This window comes from Molothrus ater, chromosome 14 (genome assembly GCF_012460135.2).
Source record: "Molothrus ater isolate BHLD 08-10-18 breed brown headed cowbird chromosome 14, BPBGC_Mater_1.1, whole genome shotgun sequence".
Lineage (NCBI taxonomy): Eukaryota > Metazoa > Chordata > Aves > Passeriformes > Icteridae > Molothrus > Molothrus ater.
The window spans coordinates 3,658,615-3,681,424 of record NC_050491.2 but is presented as its reverse complement, the minus strand read 5'-3'; the positions used below and the strand labels follow the sequence as shown (position 1 = coordinate 3,681,424).

Sequence of the window (22,810 nt, the reverse complement as noted above, 5' to 3'; positions counted from 1 at the left end):
TCAGGACATTTTCTGGTCCTGCAAGGCTGGCCATGACAGCAGATGTCTCCATTCCCTCGGGGTCCATCACTGCTCTCTCCTGACTTAATAACCAATCTGTCCCCAGTTCTCCCAGGGGAAACACAGCCTTTGTGCTGACAGCTCCTTCCTCTCCTGCCCCACTCTGAGCCCTAGAAGATGTTCTGTTTATGCAGCTACCCCTTCCCTGAGCCCAGACTGTCCTTCAGTGGTCATGAGGCCACAGAAAAGACTCTGCTCTGTTCCTGAGAGGAATCCAGTGGGCAGAGCCAGGGAGAAACCTCCTGCCTGACACTGTGACACAAATGGTCCTGTCCCCAGGGCTGCAGGGGCTCACTGCAGGACACGGGGTCTGACAGCCACCTTCCCCTGCCTTAAGTGTGCTCCCAAATCTGCCCCTTGCCCCAGGAGAGCACAGACTCCTGGCTGGCCTGGCTGTGCCCTGTTTGGGGCAGGGGCAGCAGGCAGGGCCATGCTCACCTGGAGCCTGGCTCTGCAGCAGCAGCAGGCACTCCTGAGCAGCCTCAGCACTTGCTTCAGCTCTGCCTGCAGCATCCTGGCAGCAAGAGGAGCTCTGGCATGGCAGCTATTAGAGTGGGTGGCAGCAGATGGTGAAAGCAGAGGGGATAAGAAAATAAATACAAAGAGGCTATCTTGAGGGGAGAAGTCACCACATTAACACTCTGTTGCTTACACAGTGTCTTCTCCCAAAGTCTAAACAAACACTGCTCAGCTCCTGGTGCACCCGGAGCTGAGGGAGGGGACAGGGCTGAGCACACAGCACTGCAGAGCCCTGAGAGGTGCTGCAGCCCCAAGCCCTGCCCAGCCCTCCATGCCCCAAATGTCTGCAGGGCCATCCCATCCAGAGCAGGAAAACCAGCCTGCATGTCCTGCTTCACACAGGTTACACACAATCCAGGGAACTCCATCCTCCCAGCAGCCTGTGTGGGCACAAGAGCACCACATCTGCCCTTTGCATGGACTGCAGGGTATGGATGCTCTTCCCTGACATCTTCAGAAAAGCAAAGGAAAACATTGCCAAGGGAAATGGGGAGACTACAGGGAGTGCCCAGTGCTGTCTTACAGGAAAACCAATGCTCCTTGTCCATGGCCCACTGCAGCACAGCTGCTCATGGGGAGCAAGGCAATCCCTTTCCCAGCCCTCACACAGCCTTGGACAAAAAACTACAGGAAAAGGAATGGTATTTAAGGAGTTCAAAGCTTAATCCTGCTGCATTCCATCTGGTCAGACTGGTTACCCCTGACACTGCTGGTGCACCTGTAAACACACTGACAAGTGTCACTAAGGTGGCAAGTACCAGAGCTGGCTTGGAGCTCTCTATCAAAGTGTTCACCCCACAGAAAACCCAGATTCTGTGAGATACAAGAGCCCACCTCTTGCTGGCTCTTCCATTAACCCTAAACTCTGGAGTCTGCAGCAGGACCATTTCTGTTTCTCTGGCCACCAGCAGCAGTGGGAGGAGAGGTCTTTCCCTCTAATTCTCCTCCTGAGAGGCCTCCAAGGCTTCAGCCTTGGGAAAAACAACCAAAACTGGGGAGAGCCTGGCTTACCAGGCTGCTCTACACACAGAGGACAACTCACTGCCAGTCAAGAGCCCCCCAAAACCTGCAGCTCTCATCACCACCTCCCACCTGGGTCTACCAGAGTGCCTCAAGTCTCTGTCATTCACAAAGAGTCTCTTGTGGTCCCTTCATCTGCATCCCACTACTTGAGCATCTCTTCTTTTGGGGCACAGGACATCTCAGCCTTGCTCAGGCAGTTCCACCTCCTTCTCCTGGCCACATCTCCCCTCTCCTGCTCTCGGGAGCTCCAGGGAAGCTGCAGGTGCATAAAGGAGGCTCTGCAGGGAGCCCCAGCAAGGAGGTGAGCGCAGTCCTTAAACAGACAAGGGCTGGCTCAGGCAAAGGCAATTTATTATGTTAAACACGTTATTAAAGGATCTAAAGCAACAGAGCAAAGATGTTCCAAGAAAGGTTTGAACTTCCCCAGCAAGGGGCTCTTGGGACTCCTCTTGTTAATACTGAGCAGCCTTGTCTGCAGCTGAGCCTACAGTGAGCAGAAATGCCCCTCAGTCCCCGTGCAGAGCTCGTTTCACTTAAATCAATACAGCCATGGGGGACACTCGAGGAAGCAAAGCTATTAGTGGGACCAGAGTTAATTCTGGGGGAAAGAAACAAGCAACAAAAGCAATAAAACTGACTGATTGCTTATGCAGACACTGTAACCCTTTCCTGGCCGGGTCCTGCAGCACAGCAGAGGGGAGGATGCTGGCTGGGAAAGCCCCTCCTGCCCAGGGTTGTCATGGTCTCAAGGGCAGCTGCAGGGCACAGGGCTGTGGCACAGGGCTGTGTCACAGAGCTGGGCATGGGGCTGGGAGAGGCAGGGCTGCTCTGGGGAAGGAGAGGGACATTCCAGGAGATGCCATCAGCATGCAAGAGCTCAGCAAAGCAGCTCTTGGCAGCAGGACTGCAGAAAATGGGACAGACAGCACGTGGTGACTCCAGCTCTTGGTGGGAATCACCAGCAGCAGCACAGCTTTGGTGAGCAGGAGAGCTCAGAGCAGTGCAGGGACATCCCCTCCCAGCCCCAGGGACACTCAGCTGTCAGCACCTGAGAGGGGCCACCTCTGCCACAGCACAGCACACCAGGAAACCACTCATGGCCACATCTCCCTAATCTCACACCTGTCTTCCCCACACATCTCCCTGTTTCCTCTGCCCCCTTAGATGATGCTGACTGTAGCTGTAGGCATTAGGTGGGAAGGTTTTTCCTTGGTTTTTCCTTCTCAGGCACCTCAGACAAGTCAGGAGCTTGCAGAGAGGCTCTGCAGCAGCAGCAATGTTGGCAGCAGTGCTGAAGGCAGCTCAGGAGGCAGCAGGGCCTGGGTGAGTGCCCAGTGCCCAGAGCAGCACAAGGGGGGAGAGCTTGCCAGGTGACAGCTGCATAGGAAATAACTGAGAAGATGTGGAGATAGAGGCTCTGTAGCAAAGCAAACTGACTAAAATCAACACCAACATGAGCTGAAGGTTCTGCAAGCTGGTGGTACAGAGCCACAGGATGGTTCAGGTTGGGAAAGGTCATCAAGCCCAACTGTGCAGCCAGCATCACCACCATGTTCAGCACTAACCATGCCCTCAGGTGCCACACCAACACTTTCAGGGATGCTGGCTCTACCATTTCCCAGAGAGCCTTTCCCAGTGCTTTACAACCCTTTCTGTGAAAAGTTTTCCTTATATCTAATCTAAACCTCCCCTGGTGCAACCTGAGGCCATCTCCTCTTGTCCTGTCATTTATTTCCTTGGAGAACAGACTGACCCACACCTGGCTCCAAGCTTCTTTCAGGGAGCTGTAGAAAGTGAGAATGTCCCCCCTTTTCTCTAGGCTGGGCTCTCTCAGCTGCTCCTCATCAGAGTTGTGTCCAGACCTTTTCTGTGGACATGCTCTGCCCCTCAAGGAATGTATCAGCATTTCTGAAAGGGAATTTATTTTTCCCTGTCTCTAAAATCGCAGGAATAGGTTCACCCACAGCTGCTCCATCTGCAGGCCTGTCCTTGCACTGTCACAGGCCACCACAGCACCCAGGGACTCACCTCTCAGCCCACGAGACACCCAACAGCCAAACTGTAGCCCCACATTTCCCTTCCCAGAGAAAAGCAAGGCACGATTCTTCCCAACAATATTTCTGGGTTTCACATTCTCTGAACCTCAGAGAAAGAAAACACAATTCTTATTCATTTGCTGTGCCTGTGTTTGTGTCAAAGAAGAATGCAATGTGGAGATTGTTTACCCACAGTGATGGTGTTTTGTTTCCTTGACCTGTCAGGCCCAGGTGTGTGTGTGTGTGTTGGGACTGTTGGGGGACAGTCACGAGATTCTGGGCAGTGTGTGCAGGGTTGAGTGCTTGGCAGATCCAGTTTAGATGTAATGTAATATAGTGTAATATATTATAGAATAATATAGTATAATAAAGTAATTAATTAGCCTTTTGATAGTAACCATCTGAAATGAAACAAATGTGTTCAGTACAGGTGTCACTGGATAATCAAATATCAAATCCAAATAGAGGTAGAAATAACTTTTGAGAAGACATCATGGGAAAATAAAGGATCAAAAAAGACAGCATTGATAGGCAGGAAAATTTTGCTGTAGCCTTCACTAGTATCAAAATTCTACCCTGTCGCAGACATCTTTTATGAAAAATCCTTTCCTTAGGATTTTTTCTCCTGAGAAGCTGAGAGGCCTCAGGAACAAAATGTACCCAATGGTTATCTGCTGCTGTGGAATGCAACAGGTGCATCTGGGATTGGCCCATGTTGGTTTGTTTCTAATTAATGGCCAATCAGAGTCAGCTGGCTCAGACTCTCTGTCCAAGACAGAAGCTTTGTTATCATTCTTTCTGATTCTATTCTTAGCCAGCTTCTGATGAAACCTTTTCTTCTATTCTTTTAGTATAGTTTTAATGTAATATATATCATAAAATAATAAATCAAGCCTTCTGAAACATGAAGTCAGATCCTCCTCTCTTCCCTCATCCAAGAACCCCTGTGAACACGGTCACACTACCCTCACCACAAAATCCTAGGAATTATAAACCTTTTCTTGATGATATTCTATCTCTTGATCAGGGTCCCTCCTTGTAACATGAAATCTCAGCCTGAAGTCTGGGAGAGGGGAGGGTGGGATCTGCAAGGAAGCCAACTTGTACACAGTGCCTTCAGCACTGCACTTCTTGGCCCATATTGGGCCTCCCTTTTGATAAGATGGAGTCACATGAATCATTCTCTCCCCTTGCTGGGGGTTGCCAAACACCTTCAAAACGGGGAAACAGCCCCAAAGTGAGCCTGGCACTGGACAGCCCACGCTCCTGGCAGTGCCAGAGTCATTCCCAAGCCATCTGAGCCACCTGTCCCTGCTGAGGCCTGCAGGGAGCATCACTGACCTCCGAGGCCGGGCCGCAGGCGGTTGTCGTAGCCGTCCAGGAGCCGGTCCAGGATGCGTGTGAAAATGGTGATGTTGTCCTTGCTGTCATCCACGACGTCTGAGACGTGCTTCTGAGAGAGCCTGGCACAGGGAGAGGGGGGAAAAGGCAGGAGAGAGGGTTAGAGGGGAAATCTGCACCATGCGTGCTCCCAGAGCTACAGGGAGGGAAGGCCTGAAGGGCAGGATGGGACTCAGGTTTGGGTAAATTTGTGTGATGCAGGACTCACCACAGGGATTTCTGATCCCCTCTCCTCATTGTCCTTTCCCCTTCTTTCCCAGAGCTACAAGGAGGGAAGGGCCTGAAGGGCAGGATGGGACTCAGTTTTGGGTAAATTTGTGTGATGCAGGACTCACCACAGGGATTTCTGATCAACTTCAGCTCCCATCTGTCCTCACAGAGCTGCTCACTGTGCCCTCCCCACCTTTCCCAGAGCTACAGGGAAGGAAGGGCCTGAAGGGCAGGATGGGAGTCAGGTTTGGGTAAATTTGTGTGTTTGCAGGACTCACCACAGGGATTTCTGATCCCCTCTCCTCACTGTCCCCGCCCCTCCTTTCCCAGCTACAGGGAGGGAAGGGCCCAAAGAGCAGGATGGCACTCAGGTTTTGGTAAATTCCTGTGTTTGCACACACCACAGGGCATTTCTGATCAGCTTCCCTCTGTCCTCACAGAGCTGCTCACTGTGCCCTCCCCACCTTTCCCTGCCCAGATCCACCATGTGGGATCCACCACTGCACCACGGGGAGTGGTTTAGGAGCCCTGTTTTAACAGGAATGCCCCAGCATCCCTTGCCTGCCCCTAAAAATGGGCATTTTCTGAGCAGAGGCTGTGGGAAGCTGAGTTGCTGAGATGCCACTATCTCCTTACAGGCCACATGGAAAAAGTGACACCAGGTATTTGGCAGATTGAGCCATTTCAAAGATCTCTGCCCCAGGGAAGAGGGGAGAGAGAAAAATAAGAACTCAGTAAACAGGCTTAAAGCCTCATCATTAAAACACTTAGTGAACCATCCCTGCAGTTGGCTGAACTTTTCCCTGCTTATAAAAACAAATGAGCTTCCACATTCCCATCTCTGCTCAACACAAGAAGCCTGGAAGCCCCCAAACAAGATGATTTCCTCAGAACACATTCTGCCCCAGGTGGAATAAAACAAGGAGTAAATTCCTCTAAAAAAGCACATCTCACTGAACAAAATCTTCAATGCGGTTTTGCAAACACAAGGGGCTCAAGTAATACATTTGCATTTTGTGTCTCCCTTTCAATCAACAGAAAAGGAGATTGTGAGTCCTTCTGGAACCACCTGCCTCTAAAAGAGATTTCAGATGGCACAGAGCAGCAGTGCTGTGGCTTCAAGCACAGCTTTCCCCAGCAAAAATAGCTGTTAGGACCAAAACAAATGGAAAGGCAGAAGATTAAGTAACAGAAAACAAAAAGAAAAATCTATAGAGATGAAGAGTTTTCATGGAAGATGGAAGAGGAAATAACAGAGAGACAAATGAGGCAAAAAGAAAGATTAAGAGGCACAAACAGGCAGCGAGGTGGCTGAGGAAGCCCAGCCAGGCAGGGGAAAACAGGCAGCTGAAGCAGGGGGATGCTCAGCAGCAGCTACAGGAGCCCCTTGGGAGCAGGGAAGCTCTGACTAGCAAATTGGCACTAAATGGAAAGGTGAATAACTGGGGAGCACTGGCCAGAGGAACCCCATGAATGCCACAGACTAGAGCTGGTGGACATGCAAATCATGGTTCCAATTACCAAGGACAGCACCTTTGACCATCAGAAATGTAATCCTGGGGATAGAAAAGCCCCTAAATTGTCACTTTCTAAACACTTCTGCCCCTCTCCTTCCCACCCCAGCCTTATGTCCTTTGATGTGTGGCAGTCACTGCTTTCAGCATGCATCATGAAATAACTGGGGGGAAAAATAATAAAACCAACAAAAAAACTACAGGAAAAGGAATGGTATTTAAGGAGTTCAAAGCTTAATCCTGCTGCATCCCATCTGGTCAGACTGGTTACCCCTGACACTGCTGGTGCACCTGTAAACACACTGACAAGTGTCAGTAAAGTGACAAGTACCAGAGCTGGCTTGGAGCTCTCTATCAAAGTGTTCACCCCACAGAAAACCCAGATTCTGTAAGATAAAAGAGGTGCAAAGAGTATTTCCTAGCAAAAGAGGAAAAATTGAGAGCAGGGTATGGGTACTTCTAGAGTCATGCTGAATCAATACTATTTAGAATGCTACAGTTAATTGGAATATTCCCTTTTGGACAATTCTGACATTAATTTTCATTGGTTTCATTGACCAAACACTCTGGGAAATTTCCTTTCAAGTGCCTGAGGTCTGCTTCTCCAGGGGCACATCCCACCTCTCCCAGGACCACTTGGCCTCTGTTTTTTAGCAAAGCAACACCTGGAGAAATGGTAAAGCCAGGAAGTTGAGCCTCCAGGAGGGTAACACAGTGCTGAAATTCCAGTTTGCATAGGGTGAGGCATGGTTGGGATAACACCTGACCCAGCCCTAATGCAACCTGCCAGATCCAAACATCAAAACATGTCTGGCATTACAAACTGCATCACAGCCTCCAAGATTTCCAGCTGAATCCAAATGCTGGTTTTTCATCTGAACTTGAATTCCCGGCAGGTAAGAAGAGTTTTGAGAAATTTAACAAATGCCTGCAGTAATTAGTGGGGTTTCAATTGTAGCAGCTTTCAATAGATGTCATGGTTAAAAGCAATCTGTCCCAGTGTCTGCTGATGAGTATATAACCATCTATAACTTATGAATAGCTAGCATGTTCATGAAAAGCTCATTCATTAATGTTTTATAAGCTATCTTTAAAAATTACCCATAATATAAAGAGCTAGAGGACGGATTTTTGTGAAGGAACTCCTGGCGGAGGCTCAGCGGTGATGGGAAAAATGAGTTTACAAATTTCAAAGCTGTTTTACTTAGCCTGACATTTGAGGGTTTGACTTCAATGTGAGCAGTGTGGGATTCACTTGGGAGGTGCTGGGGGAGGAGCAGCGTAGGCAGGACAAGGGAAGGTGCAGGCAGGGGAGAGGCAGCAGCACCTCTGCCTGGCACCTGATTTGGGCTAATAATTCCTTTGCCAGGAAAGCTCTGGGCTGCCTCACCTCACCTTAACATAAAGCTAAAGCTGCCCTTTAGCAAGGCATAAAGGAACTGCAAAGAGATGTGCGGGATCAAGGTTTTAAAATAATTAAAATCCTCTAGGCAGGAAGGACAGAGGTTTACAGCAAATTTAATTAGGATAGGCTTGAGGAAAAGTCATTGCCTTGCCACCTGTGCACAGGCTCTCTGGGGAGCTGTGCCACATCAGCACAGGGGTGCCCTCACACACAATTTGGGAAGCAAATCCTCCTGGGGACCAGTAGTGTGAGCAATCCCTACGTGGCAGGGGAGCAGCAGCTCTGGTGGGTACAGGGTGGGGAGGAAAAGGCAGCAGAGAGGAGGGCAGAGCTGCAGGCACAGGGCATGGGGACAGCCCCCACAGCCATTGTGGGGATGGGGTGAGAGGCCAGGGCTGACTGTGCCCTTGCAGGGTCAGCACTCACAGGGCAGGGCAAGCTGCAAAGTCAAATCCAGGCAGACAAAGCAGAGCAGGGCAGGAGGGGCAGCACTGACATCTTTTCATGCATGAACATCCTTGATCCCTTCTGGACTTGTAACTCAGCAGGCAGCATTTCAGTGTCCATACCTGGCACTCTAAAGGCTTTTCTAAATGTTTTATAGAAGTCATGTATTATTTGCATTATTTCTCTCTCTCTGTGCAAAGCTCCTCCCTCCCCACATCTCCATCCTCCTCCCTCGAAGGGCTCCCTGAGCTCACCCAGCAAAGGCCCTGGTGGGATGCAGTCATGGACTGAAGGCTTTCATCCCCTCCAGGCAGCTCCCCGAGGCTGGGAAGGTGAGGCTGGCAGCAGCACTCTCCTTGCCAGGACACCCAGAGCACACCCAGGCACAGGAGAGCAGCCAGGGTGGCAGAGAACCCCAGTGCTGCAGCAGGTCAGGTGTGCTGCCTGTGGGTCATTACACCATTAACAGCCAAACAGATGAAGCAGATTGATTTTCTGCTCTTTAAAATAGTATTAAAATATTAAATGGGGTGGGGGGAATCTCTTTTCCAGGTTAAAACTCAGGCAAGCAAAGTCCTTGCCCAGAATGAATTGTGAAGAGGCCAAATCTGAAAATAGGTTTTGTTGCAAAAAATTGCTGACAACTGATCTCAGTGACAGCACCTCAAATAATGCCAGTGTCAGCCACGTTAGGGACTGAACAGCCCCTGGGTGGAAGGCATGGGGATGGGGACATGGGCAGGAGGGTCAAACACAGCACAGACCCTTTAGTGCTTTGCCCTGGACCGCTTCATACACATCCTGCCCCCGGGATTTTAAGTTCAGTAAGAGGACTGCAGCCTTGGCCAACAGCTCAGCATTCAGCACCTTACCCATTAACATCAGCAGGGAGAGCCAGGAGCAGGAGCAGGACTCCAAGGCTGAGGAGGGAGAAGGGCCCCATTCCCGGGAGCCTCAGTGCCATGGTGGCAGCGTGCAGCCACTGCAAAACGAGCCTCCAAACCTGCCAGGGAGGGACAGAGGGGAATGACAGGAGAGAAAAGACGTTTCAGTCACTAGGGAAAAGCAAACAGTTCAGTTTTTCATGCTGGACAGCTGCCAGTATTTCTGGGGTCCTGCATTTGAGATCTCAGGAAACGCTCAGGAAGCAAAGGCAGCATTGTGGGCTGGAGCACTGCTGGCCCTGGGCAAGCTGCATCATGGCAGAGCCAAGCAGGCACACACATTAAACCCTCACAGCAGATCCTGCAGCTCCCCAAGTGCTTCAGCAGCCAAGTGCAAAGCTCACTCACAAAGCAACCACACTGGCTCTTCCTCCACCTCACCAAAGCAACCACACTGGCTCTTCCTCCACCTCACCAGAGCAACCACACTGGCTCTTCCTCCACCTCACCAAAGTAACCACACTGGCTCTTCCTCCACCTCACCAAAGTAACCACGCTGGCTCTTCCTCCACCTCACCAGAGCAACCACACTGGCTCTTCCTCCACCTCACCGGAGCAACCACACTGGCTCTTCCTCTACCTCACCAAAGTAACCACGCTGGCTCTTCCTCCACCTCACCTGCAGGCTCAGCTACAAGCTCCCCTTGCAGCAGTCCCAGCTCACCTGCTACCTCTGCCACCTTGGTGACATCCACTCAGCAGAAGCACTTGGGAAGTCTCCAGACCTATTTTTTTTTCCCCAACATCTTTTTCTAGACAGTTAAACCCTCATTTAATTCTGGTAATGACACTGCCAGGAATTATTATTAAGTTTGACCACCGAGGCCCAAGATGGTGGGAGCGTTCGACGATACTACACTTAGTGTGCTCAGAGTTTTCATTAATGCTCAGTTTTACTTTTATTGTGATGTTATTGCACATTTAACTGCCTTCTCCTTTTATGTATCTCATTATGTTGATGCACCTTGGAGCAGCACTGCCAAGCAACAGCCTGGATAAATAGAGCTTGTCGTGACATCTCCCCCTCACAACGCTCCCTGTCTGGCACCCAGGGGGTTCAGCCAGCCCCACTCTGAGCCCCCAGAGGCAGCAGTGAAGGCTCCAGTCAATCACAGCAGGCAGAAACCAGGGCAAGGTGCTGGTGCCAGCTAAATGTGACCTCTGGGTTTCTCCACTCCACGCTGCAGAGCCTCAGGCAGCTCCCTCCAGCACTGGAGGAGGTGTTGGCTGCACTGCCAGAGCCCAGCAGCTGGATGACAATTCTGGCCCAGGATGAAGGGGCAGGGGAGCTATCTGAGTGCTACCAAGGAGCAGGGGGTTCTGCACAGGGAGCTGGGAGAGGAGAGCTCCCAGCAGAAATCCCTCCTGTGCAGAGAGCTCAGCCCAGCAGCAGGGAAACACCTGGAGAGCACACATGTCCTCAGCGTGCACCTGGAGAAGAGGCTGGTGTGCTTTATCACATTTCTGCACTTAGCTGTCTCCCCAGAGCAGTGGGGCCCTACAGTCTCCCTGGAGGCACTGCCTGATCCTTGTTTTTCAGCTCTAGGAGCACATGAGGTACCAGGCAGGCAGAAGGTAAGAGCCAGACACCACCAGTCCTTGCCACCCACCTCAGCTTTTGTTCTGGCAAGATACTCACTAACAGCAGGCACAAGGGGAAAAAACCCAACCAACCAACCCAGCATTTGGCCCTAGTTACCTTTACCTTCCTCCCCATCAGCCACATAAAATCCTTGCAGAAATGAATGCACAGATTAATTTAGGCACAGTGTGCTCAAGCTTTTTCAATCAGGATTCCACCTGAATGCCCCCTAGGGAAGCTCATCCTCTGGCATGGACACACACCCATGGCTCTGGTGAGAAGAGCTCTGATTTGGGAGGCCTCCCTCCTCTGACTCTCCCCACTTTCCAGCTGAGAAGGGACACACACAGTCTTGGAAATTCAAGTATTTGATGATGAAGCACAAATTAACTGGCTGAACATCTGTTCTGTGGGAAATTCCAATGTTTCTGGGAGACTTCGTTCCAAATCACAACAAGGACAGATAAAATGTTGATTTTTCTTACAAGGCAAATTCAGAACTTCTTCAAAAAGCAGCTTCTCAACAGATTTCGTTTCAACTTTTCCCTTTCATTTCATTTCAACTTGCATATTATACAATAGTATTTAATTGATTTTTTTTCCTAAGGAAATTTCAAATACTAGCCAAAAGCAAAGCAAAAAAAAAAAACAAAAAAAAAAAAAACCACCATTGCTGTCTGTCCCCTCCCCAAAACACCACTGAAAATTTTCACTGAAATCAACATTTTCCCATTCAACTGCTGATTTCAAAAAATGCTTTGTTTGGGCAGAATTTGCACAGCCAGCAGACTCTGACCAGGGATCCCCACACATGAGGACACTTTGGATTTGCAGCAGGTGCCTTCTGGCTCTGCAGGAACTGTTGTGGCTCCTGTAGAACATTTGGGGCCATCTTTATCAGATTTGGTGAAACCATGGGTGGAGCAGGTAATGCACCAACAGTGGAAAAGTGAAGCTAAAAAAAGAGCACTAGAAAATGGAGGAACAAGGTAATTTAGAGGGTCAGGAACAGTGACAAAATCCAGAACACCTTCCACGTGGGTGTGTCTTGTCTGTGCCAAGAAGCTTTTAACAACTGCATTTTCACCAAACCTTGTTCCTAGAGTTTTCCTTCAATATTACACAGAGATGAAAGTTCATTTTCTACTCTGGACAGTTCTGATGAGGAAGATGCTAGCCAAGGACAACAGAGGTACTCAAATCAAATTTGTGCTTAAGTCTCATTTGAAGCACCAGAACCAGCTCTACACACTTGCACCGGAGCACAATCTGTTTTCACTACTTGCCCAAGCAAACGTTTTGCCAGTCACATCTCTGTTCACACTGAGAACATCCCCAAAATGGGGCTTGGCTGTGGCTGCACTCGGGGAGGACAGCCCAGCATGGAGAACAGCCTGGCACTGTTCCCTGCCACTTCCCTTTGGTCACATGCATTGTGTTTGCCTTGGGAAGCTGGACACAAGAGCCTGCAGGGTGTTCTCCTCATTCTGTGGCTACTTCACATGTGGAGATGGATTGAGAAGCAGAGGCAGCCCTGCTCATCACCCTGCTGCCAGGCAGGAAAGGGTAGGGGAATACAAAGAGGATTTGCAGAGGGGATTTCAGCATTCAGACAGTTCAGGGATCACCCAAAGCCCCCCACAGCCAGATCCTGGTGTGATTCCTGGGGCACAGCAGCTCTCAGCATCACTCCTCCCCTTTCCTGGGGCTCCCGCAAGCCCAGCCACAGGCACACACAAGAACCCAACTGGTGCAAGTGCTTTAGGAGCCCAACAGCTACTGGCCACACAGCCTCCTAATAAAATCAGTTTGTAAAACAACTCTGCAGGCTTCAACAGCCCAGTAACTGAGCTCCTGAGGTTTTAGCACACAAGAGCAGCTCGTGGAGAGGGTGCTGATGGCAGAGCAGGCAGAGGGGTCCCTCTGTGCCCAGGGAAGGGATGGAAACACCCACGAGGGTGCCTCAGGAAAAGCAGCCCTGGAGCTCCTGCAGCCGTGCTGGGGCTGTCCCCGTGCTATGCTAGGCTATTCAGCTGTCACTTCCCACTCAGGAAAGCTCTGAATCAGCCAACGCCTCGATCTGAATACCTGCAGGGATCCCTGATCCTCGGGAAGGGGAGGGAGGACGCAGGCAACGTGCATTTAACTGCACGGAACCAAGCGAGGGTTTGGGAATGTTAATTGGCTGTTAACAGCCTCAAAGAAGGAAAAAACCCCAAATCTCTTACTAGGACTTGCTGAAGGGAAAACTGCACAGTGTCCATGAAGAAAAAAGTGCAGAATACCAATATTTTCAAGCTCAGAAAAGAGTGGTACAACTCTTTAGACTGACCTCCTCTTCCATATGAGTTAAAGAACATCTTCCCCAGAGCTTCTGGCTCTCCTGTGTGTCTGTGCAAGATGGAGTCTGGAGGGATGGTGTGTGTTCAGAGCAGCCCTGCACTTCTTCCTTCCTCCATCTGTCCACTGCTCACTCCTTAATGGCACAGTTAGCAAATGCACTCAGCACTAATTGTGCAGTTGCTGGTAACCTCCACAGCTGAATCCAATGCAGATTTCCTAAGAGCTCTGCTGACACCCTGCAGCTGGAATCCAGCAATACTTGAAGTTCACAACACAGGGAATTTGGCAGGTGTCTTTATGAGCACACACCTGAGGGCTTCACAAACATCCCCACTCCTCTCCAAGACAATCTGTCCAATCTCCAGAGCATCACAGCACAACAACACTCCAGGGAAATACAGTCTTGCTGTTGGATGTGCTATGAACAAGGAGTTGGAAAAGCTCCCTTCCTTCCTTCCCTCATGACAGCAACATGCTCCAGCCCCTGCTCCCACTGAAGTGAGTTTGGGAACCAAAAAAAGTGCTGGAAACTTCCAAAGCAGCAAGGTATCCTAGTAGCTATGCCAACATTGGGTATCTCCTGACTTGGCACACTGAGCCTGATCTTCCCAGAAATCCTTATTCTAGAAACCATTAAATATTCTGAAGTGCCTTCCTAGGAAAGAGTGATTAGCACAGGCTTACTGCTGACAAGGGAGAGACACAGAACTCTGGAGGTGGAGACTGAAAAATAAAATTGCACAAAACCCTGAGAGAATGGTCAGAGAGGGGGATACTGCAAGCACCAGAAAAGAAATGCAGGCAGAAGAGGCCCATAAACCCACCTGGGCACGTCTGTGAGAGTCACATGGGCATCTCACCCAAATTACTGCCTCCTGGGAAGATGCACAGCCAGGGGAACCATCTGATTCACTCAGCAACAGTCTCACCATGCAGACAGCATTCAGAAACCAGCCCAAAGGACAAATTTGCCCCAGCACTGTGCCCAGAGATGCTGTCCACCTGTGGTGTCGTTGGATCAGCATCCCCACGTGCCGTGCATGGACAGTGGCATCATCTGGAGGGGTGAGAGCAGTGACAGCTCCTACTGAGCCCCCAGGACCTGCAGCAGCTGCACATCTTTTGTCAAGTCAGGTATCAGGGAGGGCTGTGCAATGAGGAGCTGATGCTGGGAGCCAGCTGGAAATCAGACTGGGAAGAAGAGGCAGCCTCAGCCCAAAAGCCCAGATCAAAGCACTTCTGTGCAGGAAGAAGAGGGTGATCCACACCCCAGTGGTGTCAAGCACCATCTGCCCACCTGCACGGCAGCACAGCCAAGCACAGCGCTCTAGGTGACCTCACAACACCTGCATATTTACCCCCAAATTTAGGAGCACTTGCACAGCACAAGAAGCTCATTAAAGCCTTTCCTCATTGCACTGGAGGCTCTCCAAAACAGGTCCCGGGCAGCAGGAGAGGTTCTTCAACACCCCTCAAGGATTGCAGAATCATCCAGCCTGCAGGGGCTGGGCTCTGTCCAGCTGTCCCCAACCCTCTGTGAGCACACCAGGCTTCTGGTGGCCACTGCTGTGCCTCTTTAATGCCTCTTTGAGCAAAGCTCCAAGCTCTCTCTGCAGAGACAGCAGCCAGCAAGTGCTCAGTGCAGCAGCAATAAACACAGGCAAGGCACACACTGCCCTGTGTCCCTGCTGGGGAGGGCTTTCTTCAGTTCTCAATCACTCCAGCTGAAAAGGAGGGTCCCTTGGAACAAAAACATCTTTTCATTCGAGGGCAGGGGCAGCAATGAGCAGCCACAGTTCATCTGGAAGCCCGGGAAGGGCTGAATAAGGAGCTGTGGTGTTTCACAAGACCCCTGTCGCGCATCCCAGGTTGTTTGCATCCCTTTGTTCTGAAATGAGCTGGCTGGGACGCCCGTGTGTGCTGCACAGCACAGGCACAGATAGCCAGTTCAGCAGCCCAGCCCTGCCAGCTCCACCTGCAGCAGCCAGGAGCTGCCTTTGGGAGCCTGGATCCAGCCCTGGGCTCTGCTTCCATCACCTGAGGTCACCTGGATGTCTCCAGCTTGCCTCTAGCCCAGCGCTGTCTGGTGCTGTACAGATGCTGCTCAAGGCCAGAAGCTGCTACAGCATTTTAGAGAAATCAGAGACCAAGAGCAGCAGCACCTCCATCCACCTGAATCCAACTTGCTGTTTGCCACCTACGTAGAGAAGCAGCCCTGGCTCTCAGTGAGGGGCGTGTGGCAGAGGAACCACACAGCCCTCGGCTCCTGAGCATGGAAATGTTTGTGCTCACCTACCCAAGAGGCACACACTGCCTCATCCCTGCAAACACACAGGCACTGTAGGAGCCATAAACAACCTTCCTGTGAATCTGTCACACACAGAAGATCCGAGGCACATGTGATGGTTATCAAATGTGTTGTCTGCAGCTCTGCAAGGGATGCCAGCAGAAGAAGACACTTGGAAGCAGAGGCACCAGGCAAAGAAATTAAAGGTTTAGATCCACATGTAAATCTTGGGAGCAAGACTCAAAGTGGATTTCTTCTGTAAGTTGTTCTGCTGGTAACGAAAGAATAAGGTCTGTGCCCAACTCCCAACCCAGCTTTAATTTTCCAAAATGAGAAGCCGCTTGACAGTTTTTCCTCATCAAAACAAAATTAATCCAAGTATTGCATCTCTCTACTCAAAAACACATCCAGAGGGACTGTAGAGTGATTCACACCCACAACTGCTATGGGAAACCGTTTGCACTCATAGTGTAACAAGCCAACACTGATTCACCCACATAATTACAGGCAGACACTGATTCACAGCTACTGCAACTGCAGACAGACTGACTCACAATCAAAGCAACTGCAGACAGACCCAGGCTCACAATCACAACTGGAAATACAACCGTGCTGACAGTATTCACAGCTCTGTGTACCTGCAATTCCATGTACACACCAACCTCTGGAAAACTGGCCAGCAGTGCAAACACTGCTCACCAAGCCCCGCGGTTTTTTGCTGGCACTTTTGACCTTCACCCCAGAGCCATCTTCCCCTCGCTGGTGGAACAATCCCCACACCTCAGCAGCCTCCCTGCCCTGGCAGAAGCCCAGCAGGACTGTCAGAGCCAGGAGTGGCCAGAGACACACAGGGAGTGTGTATGGTGCAAGGCATCCCTGCACATCCACTCTGTGCCACACGCGGCTGCGCTGCCTCCGTGCTTCCAGAATGGGAGTGAATGCAAGCCAAGTATAATACATTTAGCCCATGGGCAGAGGAGATGGCAAAAGACTCACCACTGGGCAAAAGCCTGAAAAGCTGGATTATTTACTACACTCTCTGGCTGGGTATGTAATTATGTCAGTGTTCAGCCTGGGTATTGTGCTACTTTTTGTAAACAGTTGGCAGGAATACTCGGACTGAGATGAGGGGCTGGGCTCTGTCTCCAGTGTGGAGAGAAGCAGGCTGAAGAGGACATGGTCTACTTAGACAAAAAAAAAAAAAAAAAAAACCTAAGGTGAAAGAACACATTAAGCAGGAAAAGGCAAAGGAGAAGCTGAGAGTGAAGTGGGACAGGTGGCAGACTACTGACAAAGGGAGAAGAAAGGAGAAAGAACAGAAGGGGAAAAGCTCCATGATGCAGACTTGTGATAAGGAGCTCCAAAGCGAGGAGAAGCAGCAGTCCCCCTGTGCCGAGGTGTCTCGCAGCAGTGCAGACAATGCATCTGTGCTGGCTGCACACTGAGAGCCGGGAGCAGATTCCAGGGGAAGGACACAGCAGCCTCCAGGGCAGTCTGTGCTGAGGGCCCAGGTGCAGCTGCAATCCCTCCAGCTGCTCTCTCAGAAAGGAGCAGCAGGGTCAGGCTCCAGCACTCCTGCCTCTGGGCACTGCGGGGCACAGGCTGAAGGGCAGCCTGGCCAAACTCCACCGGGACAGCATCACCTCAAAACCCCCCAAAGTCCTGCATCCTCCAGGGCAAGGAAAAAGTTAAGAGGCAGACTACAGAAAGGACAAGACTTGCCTGAACCACAAGTAGCATCTTCTAGTTGTGGGCTGGTCCTGCCTCAGCACCTGCTGTTTTTTTTCCCTGCACTCCCCAGAAAGGCACTAAGGGGAGGGAGAGGTGAGGGAGCAAACCTGCTCTGCTGTTGCCATCAGAACATCTCAGGTGAGCAGCCACTGGGAGCTGCTCTTGCCAGCCCACAGCAGCGGGAATCTCACCAGAGGGTCCTGGTTCTCCGTTTCTGTCTGGGGACGCTGCTGCATTTGCAGCCAGTCAGCAGCAGATTCGAGGGAGACACTACAGATGCAATTGGCCAGGGAAATGAACTGTTTGTTCAATTGTACTTCTCTTGTCCAGGCGAGAACCATTCTGGCAGAAGGCAGTGAGGAACAATGGCTAAGTGTTGCAGTGGGGACTGTCTGCCACTTAATTGCATTAGGCTATTCCTTTTTAATGATCCATATCTCAGTCCTAGTAACTCTGGGAGAAGGAGAAAAGACCTAGAGCTCTTTTCCCCTCTCCCCTCACACCAGCCTCAGAAACTGCAGCCCCCAAAACTCCTTTCCCTCCCCAGCCCAACACAGCATCTGTGCCCATTAGGCCTGGCTGCAGGATTCAGGGGGAAATTTGACTTTGCTTTTCTACACCCTCCTCCCCGCTCAGCCCTTCCCCTGCATTCCCGGTCCGGCTCCAGCCTGGGGGGCTCAGAATCGTCCTCCTCCCGGCATTTCTCCCCGCAGCCGCTCTCCCCGTTCTCCAGGCAGCAGTGCCGGCCGGGCGGGATGGATGCCCGGCGGGGAGCACCGGGCACGGCTCCGCTCCGGACCGACACGCGCGGGACCCGCCGCGGGAGCGGGGATGCTCCGAGCCGCCCGCCGAGCCCCCCCTTCCCTCCTCGCTCCGCCTATTGTCCGCGACCCCCAGACAATACCGGGGAGCAGCACAGCCCCCGGCAGCCCCATCCCCTCCCATCCCATCCTATCCTATCCCCGGCCCGGCTCCGCGCTGCCCCCCGCGCCCGCCGCTGCCGGGGATGCTCGGGGAGCCCCGGGGGAGCGGGGACGCGCCCGCCGCCCGCCCGCCCGCACTCACCGGCGCCGGCTGCCCCGGCGGGGGGCTCGGGGGGCGGCCGGAGCCCGCCGGGCTCCGCAGCGCTGCGCAGGGCTCCGCGCCCAGCCCGCCGTGCCGCCCGGCCGGGGCTGCCCGTGCCGCCTGCGCGCTGCTCCGGCCGCGGCGAGCCAGGCAGACAGCGAGGGAGGGAGAGAGGGAGAGAGGGAGGGAGGGGAGCAGCATCCCCCCGCCTTCCTCCTCCTCCTCCTCCTCCTCCCCGCGCCCCGGAGGAGGGTTTACCCACCCGCTTTGTGCCGAGCCGCCCGCCCCGCAGCGCAGGCAGCAGGGATGGGTCGCTGGCTCTTGCCCCGGTTCGGGGCCACCTCGCCGAGCGATGGATGCTCCGGGGTCCTCCGCCCAGCCCCGGCCTCAGAGCACCGCCATCCTTTCGGCGCAGGAGGATGAGCAGAGCAGGGCTGGCTGCTCCCTACCTGTTGAAGGGGGCAGCTCCTCGAGGCGCTGATGCTCCTGCCAGGAGGTGGGCAGCACCCCAAGCTGCCAGGCCTGGCCGCCGGGGCAGGGAAGTTTGGCCCGCAAGTTGGGATTGCCGAGGTTGTATCGCAATAAAACGATAGGCAGAGGGGGAAAAGGCGGGGAAGGGGAGAGGGGGAAGAGGAGGTTAAAATGCAGCGAGGAGCAGGCAGCGAAGGCAAGGGCAGAAGCGGTGTGGAAATGAAGGGAGCCCGGAGGAAGGGCTGGCCACAGCCGGCTGGGCTCGGGGAGGTTTTGCAGAGGCACACGGCAGCGAAGCTGGGAAGGCGAAAGCTGACAGTGAGGCACACTCAAAATATATTGTCCCTGCAGAGCTCTCCCTGCTCAGCACGCACCGCAAGGCTCAGCCGCAGCTGACTCGAGGTACAGAACCTGCCCTCCTGCACCGGGGCTCTGGGGTGGGCCATGGAGCATCACTGCAGGCACTGCTGGCCACCCCAGAGCTCCTCTGGAAAATACTCTTGGTTCTGAACACTTAAAATAACACGGAAACATACTTCAGGACAAGGGCCCTCAAGGCATGGGTGATTAAATCCAATTTAACTGTCAGTTCTCTGCATTGAGGTATTAGAAAATGACCCAGTTCTTGCTTCCAGGAGGAAGTTAGGGGCAATCACGGTTCTACCTCATCCCTGCAGAACACAGCCATCCTGGCTTTGGTGAGGTAGGAGTATTTATCATGACATTCCTGGACCGTAGGAAGAGAACCTCATCTCTCTTTCAAAGCCAAATTTCATCTCCCTGTGGTCTGAGGATGGTGTTTACTAGTCCATGTATCCAGATGTATCTGTAGGCAGCGGGTTAAATGCCAGTAGAGTTCTGCTTTCCCCTGCTGGGCAGGGTCCACAGGCAAGACCTGAGGAGCTCACAAGATCTGAAGACCAACAACTCGAACAAAAACTGTTCACTGCCCTCACAATCAAATCTGCCATGTTTTAGAGCAGAGCATCTTTACTGTTACTGCAATGCTTGGCTCACTTACAGGAACTCTGAACCACCACAAACCCTAATCAAGATAAGTTTCTCCAGCCCTCAACATCACATCCAAGCCCAGACAATGGAGATTAAATACTCACAGGACAATTTTGCAGTAGCAGCAAGACCTTCAAGTTGTTATTTTCTGTCCTCTGAAAAATATTTTGCTTGAGCAGCAGAGACCTAAGTTGAGAGATCTCGTGTGGACAGCCAACATTTTAATTGTCCTCAGGCTGTTCACACATGAATGACAGCACCCAGTACATGGTGCAGGGCTGTTGCCATTTTAAAAAAAGTCTGTTTCTGCATTGAATTCCTCCTGCCATAACATAAAGCATCACTCAAGAAGACAGCTGTGTGTGCGCGCTGGCAGAGGAGCTTTTTGCTGGTCTCCAAAACTAGGACAAATCATAGGATCATAGGAAAACTTGAATTGGAAGAGATTTCAGGACAGCAGCAGCTAATCCAGTGTCCTACTCAGGGCATGGTCAGCTAAGGAAGAGCCCTGGGAGCAACACAATTTGGCCATAGTTCTTCCCACGGAATTCCTGCTTACATCTACGTTTCCTCCAAGCCACCTCTTCTGTTCCTCATTTATATGCTTGTGAACAAAAGAGTGTTGGCAAGGGAACAGGGAAGAGCCCAGAGGGAGTCCCAAGGCACAGCCATTCCCTTAGCTAAGAGCCCCAAGGGTCTGGCCCAACATCTTCCCCTGGGAGGGGGTGCTCCACTGGAGAATACACCAGGGTGACCATGGCCAGACAGGGGACATGGCCTGCTCAAGGACATTGATGGCCCTGAGGCTGAGAGCAGAAATCATCCTCATACTTGTTCTTCCTCTTTTCCAAACTGATTCAGCTGCTGGCATGAGCTGCCTTGGATTTGAGAAGAGGCATGAAACAGAATCAGTGAGACAGGCATATCCGGAGACAGAAGTGACTCAGGATTTTAAATGGCTCGTATTGAAGAACATTCCAAGATTTACACATTTAAGTACTGCTAACAACAGTCAGAGGCAATGAAAACCATGCTCCTCTAGAGGCCTCTTCTTCCACAAGCCACAGTCACACCCAGTTCCCAGGAGCAACATCTCTTACTCTGCCCTGAGATGCCTTCACCAAGAACTGCCTCCCCACTCAGAGGTCTCTGACACTGCCAGCAGCCTGAGGGAGTCTTGGGTGTATGGCCCTTCACTGGAAGAGCTTTTCCAAGCTCTAAAAATCAAGTTGAATCCCTCCCCTTGTAGCCACAGCACAGGTTCTTACAAAGGTGGGGAAGATACTAATTGGAGTCAGACAGAAAAGAGAGCACCACATGAACACTGAGCTGCTGAGAGCAGAGCAAGAGGTGCAGCACCTAAGAGAGGTACACCTCCCAAATTAGGAGGTCTGTGGATGTACATTCTGTAACCCTTTCTGCCCCTCCAGATGTGCTGATCCACACCATAATCAGCTCATGCAAGCCCTTGGCAGAGCAGGCACCTATGCACCACAGCAAGGTCTGCTTCCAGCTGCCAAGCCATTAATCAAAATATCCACCAGTCAAAGCCCTCCTGGAGGAGAGAGGCTGTGCCAGAGATCCCCAAAATCTTCCTGCCCCTCCTGATTTGCTCACCCCACCTGTTAGCCCTGCAGAGACATCAAGGGAGGCTGTGGGAATCTTCCTTTATCCCAGCCAGTGCTGAAAACCAACTGACCCATAAGGGAAGAGAGTGCTCCCACCATCTGGAGAGTGCATGATGATGGAATTAAAGACATAAGGACCATCCAGCAGTAGCACAGGAGGGGTTGGGACAACAGGGGATGCTGTCAGGATGGAAGGAAGAGGCTTTGGCCAGGGAAGCAGGCATTAGGTAGCTTAAGAAGTCCAATTTTAGACGACCTTTTCTCTGGGGGGTATGGGTAGTGTTATCAATATCTACTTGTAATTGCTTTGATCTCTGCTCTATTCAGAAATAAAGGTAACCCTCCATTAAGAGTATCAGTCTCTGTGGATACATTCATCAATTTAAGAGATGTAAAAACATCTTGTGAAACCTGTAAGCAATTATCTTTTAATGCATCTCTCCATCATAAGGCTTTTAATTTCTTTTTTAAACTATCTAACCTCCCTGTCTCTGCCTTTACCTGCTGGAACACCTCCCTGAACTCTGGCACAGTCCAGGAGCTCATGGCTTTGAGGCAAAACCTTTCTTATGGTGATCAAGGTTAAAATGTGGCTGTCACCATATTATTGAAGAGTAATCTCTCAAAATGGAAGTACAGCAGCCTGGGAATACCTTGCTAATAATTAACAAAGCCTTTCCCTCCCATCAACCTGCTCAACAAACCAGAATAAAAGTCTGCTTGCTTTTAGGTCCACGCTGCAATGCCCTTGAACAGAATGGAATTGCAGATTTGAGCCCTTCAGCAGCCAAACAGGAGGGACCATTCTGCAGGCGCAGGTTGGAGCAGGAGATTAGGGATGTGCAGCAACCTCCAGGACACAGAGCTCTTGGGAACAAGTCCAGGCCATCCCCATTCCTCCCACCCAAAGGCAGCATCCAGGGAAGCTGCAGCTCTTTGCAGGGAAGGGCTGAGCCAGGGCACAGCTGACCCTGCCCAGGCTGAAAGGCAGGAGGGCAGCGTGCTGGGAGGGACAATGCCAGTAACACCTCCCCCAGGGCCACTGGGAGGAACAGAGCCCTCCAAGGACCAAAGATGCTCAGCACAGGGAGGGCAGGGCAGTTACAAATGTCCTGCTGGGGTCCAGGCACTCC

At 51.7% G+C, this 22,810-nt stretch overlaps 1 protein-coding gene across 4 annotated transcripts in view; it reads right to left on the bottom strand.

The window, feature by feature from the left end:
* Positions 1–22,810, bottom strand: part of LOC118698644 (gamma-aminobutyric acid receptor subunit alpha-3-like) — a 115,941-nt gene that overhangs the window by 54,141 nt on the left and 38,990 nt on the right. For 2 of the 4 annotated variants that reach the window (XM_054516295.1, XM_054516296.1), the window contains exons 2-3: positions 9,488–9,618; positions 4,980–5,101 (exon numbers count right to left, since the gene is read on the bottom strand). In XM_054516295.1, coding sequence (XP_054372270.1) covers positions 4,980–5,101; positions 9,488–9,618 — 253 coding nt within the window. Of the gene's footprint in view, positions 1–4,979; positions 5,102–9,487; positions 9,619–18,567; positions 18,667–19,016; positions 19,082–22,810 lie in introns of those variants that run through there. The other 2 variants (XM_036402105.2, XM_036402104.2) reach the window with 2 other exon arrangements.